Below are 8166 nucleotides of genomic sequence, written 5' to 3'. Positions count from 1 at the left end.
AATTCTGTATACAGGTAAATTAAGCTAAGTAAATGATCATTCACTGTATGACAAACAAGTTAGAGTGTTATAAGTTATATGTGCCGCATTCAGTGTTGCATAAATCAAAAGTGAAATGAATGTAATGTGAATAAAAGGAAAACTTAAACCGACTCACGTGTGTGAATTGCAAGTAAAACATAAACTCACTCACTTATAAATCTAAAGTGAAACAAAAAGCCAACTCACATGTGCGAATAGAAAAGTAACACAAAACCCACTCACATTTATATGTTTAGATCTTTAGTTAAACACAACTTCAAAGTTCTACTTAAATGGCGCGCATTTGTACTTTCGGCCATATTGTAACTTTATAGTCAGGGAATATTGGTACTACAGTAAACCACTCACTCACTCATGCAAGATATATTCTGTACGCGGTACTCTCAACAGAAAAGTGTGCAAAACTCACTTAATACACATAGACGATATAGTATTCTATCTATGGACAATATTCATAATATAATATACTTATATTTGGTGAAAGATACTCACAATATCTGCGTAAATATAGGAACATACTCACAATATCTATGTATACATCAGCAAATACTCACTTTGGTGTTGCCAGCCTTTCAATGATTTCGCGACCTTTCGCGACACTCGGAGCTGAGTCTGGAATTTGTGCGCCATATGGCGATAGGCTCGCTTTCTATCACATATGACATAATGGACGTTATCAAGGAAAATGAGTGCACCATTTGCGCCTCTGCCTACCCCGTCGGGGATAAGTGGCGTGAGTGTGTGTGTGGAAACTTTACCGCCTTTGCGTAATGTCTGAGGAAAATATTAAAAAAAAATTATATGTAATTCACTGTTTTTTTTTTTATATTTTTTTAATCGGCGATGGGCACATTATATTGTTAATTGTATGAGAAGGAACTGTTATACCAAAATACAAGTTTTTCTTAGTTTAGGAAACAGGACTTCAGAGACTTGTAACCAATTTTGTATCTAGTAAATATATTATTATTATTCTTATACTGTCTCAGTACAGGGAATGGGCATCCTATACTATTGAGAGGGATTTAGTCCTTAATACACTACGCTGCCCTAGTGCAGGTTGGCAGACTTCATCATATACAAATTTAATTTACTTGGATGACATATTTCTTCCAAATATTTTAATATGAACAGATTTCGTTAAAAATTCTATGGGACCTAGGTATCTAAAATAAAAACAAGATATCTTTTAAATAAATTAAAACAGGTTTTTCAAATCAGTTTAACATTGCATGCATTTAAAAAATACAAGTAGTGAAACGAAGGTATCTGCTTTCGGTTTAAATCTCGAGCTCTTCGCGGACTCGTACGAATAACGCACTGCCATTGGCTCCCGATGACGTGATATACGCGCTCCGCCAATCGGAGCGCGACGTGATGCTTACGTGTGAACTCTGTCACAAGGTGGCGCTGGATGACAGGCGCGCGCACGCAAAGAGAATTATAATATATATGGAAATCTAGCCCCGTGTGATGTATACATATTTGTCTCCTAAGTAATTGTTTTCTCCCAATAAAAAAATATAGTTGATTGATGAACGAGTTTTCACTTGTTCATAGTGGCGCCCAACGTGGGGCCGATCACGTAGCCGAGCCTAACAAGTTCGTTAGACATTTGTAATAATTGTTGGAGAAGCATGCCCTTCCCATGCAAAAGGGTTGCTACCCGTCGCGGCCAAGGCCAGGCTGCCGACAAGGAAGAACCCCAGCCCACAACTTCGGATTCGGAGCAGGAGATCACCTTTGTCGGCCCGTCTGCCCAGGCATCGACGCCGACGCCTACCGCGCCGGTACCGGCCACGACGTCACCGACAACGGATCATATGTTCAAAATCATGGAGCTATTCGCCAGGTCGCAAGCGGAAGCGAATCAAAAATTGTTAGAAACGATTATGGCAAATACGACCTCGGCATCACCCGAAGCCAGCGGTGTCATCAAAATGAAGTCAGCGGGTAACTTCAGCAAATGTTCAGCCCGTTTCGAGGGAACTACAGGAGACGCAGAGACACTCGAAGCATTCATCGATGCGGTCTTGGTGTTCAAAGAGTGTGCCGGAGTGACCGACGAAAACGTAGTACGTGGTCTGCCGATGCTTCTCACCGGAAACGCAGCAGTCTGGTGGCAAGGCATCAAAAAGGACATCCACGATTGGGAGGATGCCATCGCAAGACTCCGCGGAATGTACGGCATCGTGAAACCGGCGTATAAACTGTTCCGTGAGATTTTCGGCTATGAACATACACTACCGGAGCGCAGTGAAGTGTTTGCCTGTAAAATTAGGGCCCTGATAAGCCAGCTACCGTATGATTTGTGTGACGCGGCCAGAATAAATATAGTGTACGGCTTATTGAACCGTAAGATACGTAAACGTTTACCCCGCGAAACTGTGAATACGTTCGAACAATTAATTGTAAAATTACGCTGTGTCGAGGCTTAATTGTCAATGGCAGAGGTATGTTGTCGAGGCAAAACTGTAAGTACACCCAAAATATCTACCAAAGTACATAAAAATGTGCCTAACAGTGCTCGCGAATCGGTCTGTAAACCCGTACCTACCCCCTTAGCCCCAAACAGTGCCTCCAAACCCCAACGTAAACGCTGTTCATATTGTAGGAACTATGGTCATGATATAGATGAATGTAGGAACTATAAAAATAGTATGGAAAAACGTTCTTCCGCGGGTGACCAACCCATACGTTGTTACGGGTGTGGACAACTCGGCGTAGTGAAATCTATATGTCACAAATGTAACGATAATAATGCAAAAGCTCCTTCAGACGCTTTATCGTTTAATATGATAAAATGCGACGATTGCGCCGACCGACCGGTAATCACGGTTGCTATAGTAATTATAATACAACTGTTCCAATAAATTTTTGCGATCGTTTACGATTGGTTCCCGAATGTGAACGAATAGCACCCGATAGCCTCAGCGCCGTTTTTACGGATATTGTCGATGTGAGATATTCCGCACCCCAGAATAATACCGACCACGACCAGTGTCACGCTGTGGTAAGCATTAGTGTTTTGGGGGAAGCCGGCGTTGCTATCATGGACATAGGAGCTACGCACTGTATTGCCAGCCCATTGCTGCACCGCTTATTTCAGAGAGCCGGTGTCCGCTTTTTGAAGTCGCAGCGAAATATACGCTTAGCCGATGGTAACGAAACGTTACGTGATTGTTACTTATATACGGTTATGGTTAAATTACAGGATCGTGAGATACCTACTACGTTTATTGTGATCCCTGGCGCGGACGCAAGAACGCTTTTGGGTTGCGATTTCATCAAGCGTGCCGGCATTGCGATCAACTTACTGGAAAGCAAGTGGAGTTTCACCTCTACACCCGACCGCGTGTACGACTTCGTGCGATCGTACAGTGTAAAGTCCGAAGGAGGAGCGGACCTTCTTTGCACCGACGCCTCGCCTTTGAGCTTGAGGCCCAATGAAGGTGCCCATCTGTCCGAAGAACAACGGGCCCAGATGAATGAGATGATCGCCAGGTACGCCAGCCGTTTCGCTGTGGAAGGTGAGCCTACTGGTTTTATTACGCATCGCATTAAGACGGACGAGAAGCAAGAACCCATAGCTTCTCAACCATACCGCATGTCACCTGCAAAGGTGGCCATTTTGGAGAAAGAGTTGGACAAACTGCAGCGCGCTGACGTTATCGAGGAGTGCGAGTTCCCGTGGGCAGCCAACATCGTCCTGGTCCCTAAGAAGGATGGAAGCGCACGACTTTGTATAGACTATCGGAAGCTAAATGCTGTTACAGAGCCCGATAGATACCCGTTGCCGCGCATGGACGATGTGCTGCACGCTGCTAAGACGACAAATTTCATGACAACTCTTGATTTGCAATCCGGATATTTTCAGGTGTCTGTGGCAGAGGAAGATCGCGACAAAACTGCGTTCATCACTCCGCTCGGTACCTTTAGGTTCAAGCGGATGCCGATGGGCCTCCGCAATTCCGGGGCTACTTTCCAGCGCCTGATGGATAGATTTAAATCTAACCTACCAGGTACTACTCTTTTATGTTGTCTCGATGATCTAATTGTCCTTTCTGATTCTTTCACCAAGCACTTGGAGGACCTGCAAGCCGTTTTTGATAGGCTAGAATTATTTAACTTGCGAGTGAACCGCACCAAAAGTGTCTTCGCTCGTGATTCTGTCCAGTTTCTTGGGCACCTGATCGTACCAGGCGGTATCCAGGTGGACCCCGAAAAGACAGCTGCTATCAATGACACGGCTAAGCCGACGAATCTAAAGCATCTCAAATGTTTCTTGCAAACATCAAGTTGGTTTAGGCGTTTTATACCAAACTATGCCGAAATAGCCAGGCCATTGACGGCACTGTTAAAGAAGGGGAGTGTTTGGCGTTGGTCGGTTGAAGAACACTCCGCATTCGATCACCTTAAGCAGCTTTTGGTGTCCGCGCCGATATTGCGGCAAGCTGACCACACCCAACCGTTTATCCTTAGGACCGACAGCAGGGGCTACTGTCTCGGGGCGGTCCTAATGCAGGAGGAGGGGCCCGATGAGCGCCCCGTAGAATACGCTAGCCGCCTGTTAACCCAGGCTGAACGGAACTACACGACAAATGAGAGGGAAGCACTAGCTGTAGTGTGGGCCGTCGCTAAGTTCCGCAGTTATATTGAAGGAGCACAGATTATTGTTAAATCAGACCATCAACCGCTGAAGTGGTTGATGAGCGTTAAGTCTCCGAGCGGTCGTTTGACTCGGTGGGCGCTTACTCTACAGGAATTTGACCTGCGCATCGAGTACACCCCCGGTAAGTCGAATGTAATCGCCGACACACTGTCACGCCCCGCCTGTACAGAGGAGGCGGGCCGTTGCGACCTATGTCACGCAGTTGTTGATGTCCCGTCAGAAAGTGTGTCCAACTACAGAGACCTGCAGCTCCAAGATCCAGACGTCAAAAAGATTATGGAGGACTTGGAAGCAACGGACGAACCGTTAAGGGGGAGACCGTGGGCAGACCGCGGTTATATCATGTCCGACGGTGTACTTTACAGGTACAAACCGGAGCCTAGCGACGACGACGATGCCTGTCTCGTAGTCCCGACCAACCGACCCAAAATTCTGTTTGACTACCACGACGCCCCGACAGCAGGTCATCTAGGTGTTGAGCGTACTCTGCAGCGCATCGCTTCGCGTTATTATTGGCCAGGCATGAGGGCATCCGTGACTGATTATGTCAAACAGTGTACTTCGTGTCAACGTTACAAAGTTGACGCACGTAAACCAGCGGGGTTGGTGCAGTCCCCAGCTGCAGCGCAAAGGTTTGAGGTAGTTGCTGTAGACCTGTTCGGTCCCCTTCCCGTCACAAAGTCGGGTAACCGTTGGATCCTTATTGCCGAAGATGTTTGTTCCAGATGGGTGGAGCTGTTTCCATTGCAGAGTGCTACGAGTATTCTTTGTGCCGAAACTTTAACCAATGAAGTTTTCTTACGCTATGGTGTTCCTCGCAGGCTCATTAGCGATAACGGCGTGCAGTTTATCAGCGAGGTAATGCAACAGGTATGCTTTGCATTTGGTATAGATCAGGCACTGACACCTTACTATCACCCTGAGGCGAACCCGGTCGAACGCAAAAACCGCGACCTAAAACCACAGCTAGCTGCCTACGTCGGTCAAGACCATTCTACTTGGGATGTTCATTTGGCTGCTGTCAGGTTCGCGATGAACTCAGCCGTTACACATAGTATATCGTTTTCTCCGGCTATGCTTACATTTGGACGAGAGATTCGCGCGCCTGCAGATGTCGTGCACGACATGCGCACTATTCTGAATGGCAACAGGTTTGTGGCTAACGTCACGCCCTACCTGAGACGTCTGACAACGGTCTTAATCGATGCAAGAGATGCGCATGAAAAGGCTCAGGCAATTCAGAAAAGGTACGCGGACGAGAAACGTCGGCCCGCACCTGACTACAAAGTGGGCGATCTAGTGTTGCTAAAAACTCATGGGTCCAACGATACTGTTCGTGGTCAAACCCCTAAATTCATACCGCGACGCGACGGACTTTATGTCATAAAAGAAGTGTTGAGTAGTACTACTTATCGCCTTGAGAACGGCGACGGCGATACTTTAGGGAAGTATCATGTGTCTCAGCTGACACCATTTGTCGGCCAGTCGGAATCTCCGGTACGCGAAAAACGTGGAAGAGGTCGCCCGCGGAAAAACTGTTAGTTTTTTATGGGCAAGTAGCCTTTGGGGATGCTCGTATACTTTTGTGGGTTGTTTTTTTATATTTTTATAGCTGTGTAAAGAGCTCTTTAATTGGACGATGTGCTGCACGCTGCTAAGACGACAAATTGAAATTTGAATAGCTATTCCAAACGCGTGGGCGCATTGTTTGCATTAGAGGGGGAGGCTGTAACGAAGGTATCCGCTTTCGGTTTAAATCTCGAGCTCTTCGCGGACTCGTACGAATAACGCACTGCCATTCGCTCCCGATGACGTGATATATGCGCTCCGCCAATTGGAGCGCGACGTGATGCTTACGTGTGAACTCTGTCACAAGTTGGCGGTGGATGACAGGCGCGCGCACGACTAGCCCCGTGTGATGTATACATATTTGTCTCCTAAGTAATTGTTTTCTCCCAATAAAAAAATATAGTTTGATTGATGTACGAGTTTTCACTTGTTTATAGTAGTACTTTTCTGGAAGTCAGTTAAAAGTATAGTTACAATTTCATTGTCAATAAAAGGAGTGTATACATAATCTGATTGTGAATAAAGACTTGAGCGTAGAGGCATAATTTAAGTATTCTACTTGCCGCAAATCTGTAAATCCGCCACTGTGTTGATCGTGGAGCTTTGCTACAAATCCTACAATAAATACTTATTTTCTTTTACTGTTCTCAAACGTAAGTAACGTAAATTAAAAGTCAAGTTTGAAATAATATATTTTTTTTATTATTATGTATGATAAGTTCACAACAAAAGTTATAAGCATTTCTTAAAAAAGAAAAAATATTTTTTCGTGGTAAGTATTCAATTACAAACAATTCTATGAACTAGGTTTTAGATATGTACCTAGACATTTCATTTTTCATACTATCAATTAATCGGTGTTATTAAATACTCTCTATAGTAAATTAACCTCGACGTAACAACATTATTTGTATTACAATATATTTCAATGTTATTTTTATAGTAGGTAAGTAGTTATATAATTTTAAAATTCACGCAGTTATCGCAATTTACAGTTTTATTTATTATTAATAAACATTCCCAATCGCTTTTTTCGACCTACCTCAAAAATGGACCAATCAGAACGAAGTATTTTTAACATACTTACAAATGACATATTTAGCAATCTAAATCTAATGAACCAATGTTCATTCTCCAAATCGGATTGAAGATTAAGATTGAGATCGTTTATTGAAAACGGCTCTAAATCAACTATTGTAGGTATGGCAATGGTCACGTAGTAATGATTCGCCATTAGCTCATAAATACTTTGGTACGCCTTTGTAGGTACGACGCTCTTACACGCGCATATAATCTGTTCATCCAATTATCCAGAAATCCAATTTGTACGAACGGCTATCACAAAGAAATTAAATATGCGCAAAACAGTGACTGGAGTAGCGCGGCATGTCCAAATTTCCAGGACAGGTGTTCGTCATCCGCGTACATCTAACTCGCATTTCTTCAATTTTCATCAGTGAGAATAACAGGACTGTACAATAATATTTCACAAAATATAGTTCAGGTTAAAATATCTATTTTAAGGATTAATGCGTGCTATTATCGACATCGATTTGAAATGTTGTATCGTCGAATAATATAGCGGGGGTTTCTTTAAAGATTTTACATCTTTTGAACACATCATTAATCAGAAAATGGTTATCAGAAGACTTGGCTAATTTGCTCAGCCACCAAACAAATTACTATTTAAATCACTGTGTCCGCTAGCAGTGCAATTCGATTAAATATTTATTTATTTTAAATAATGTAGACTGCATGTAGTCTATTAGTCTCGTATAGATATTGTCACATAACTCAAATACACCGACAACTGGAAGGCATTTGCTCGCCTCTTTATTTGTGTCAAGAAAAACGCGGAAAAAAATTTATAAGTCATTCATGAC

General features: G+C 43.6%; 1 protein-coding gene across 1 annotated transcript; it reads left to right on the top strand.

The window, feature by feature from the left end:
• The first annotated feature begins 1679 nt into the window (after positions 1–1679).
• On the top strand, positions 1680–2480 carry LOC119189419 (activity-regulated cytoskeleton associated protein 2-like). Its single transcript, XM_037438968.1, has one exon. It carries the CDS (start codon positions 1680–1682, stop codon positions 2478–2480), a length of 801 nt encoding a protein of 266 aa, XP_037294865.1.
• Positions 2481–8166: the final 5686 nt, after the last annotated feature.

The sequence above is a fragment of the Manduca sexta genome, chromosome 15, assembly GCF_014839805.1.
Source record: "Manduca sexta isolate Smith_Timp_Sample1 chromosome 15, JHU_Msex_v1.0, whole genome shotgun sequence".
NCBI lineage: Eukaryota > Metazoa > Arthropoda > Insecta > Lepidoptera > Sphingidae > Manduca > Manduca sexta.
The sequence above is the reverse complement of the archived record's forward strand: the minus strand, read 5'-3'. Positions and strand labels throughout refer to the sequence as shown.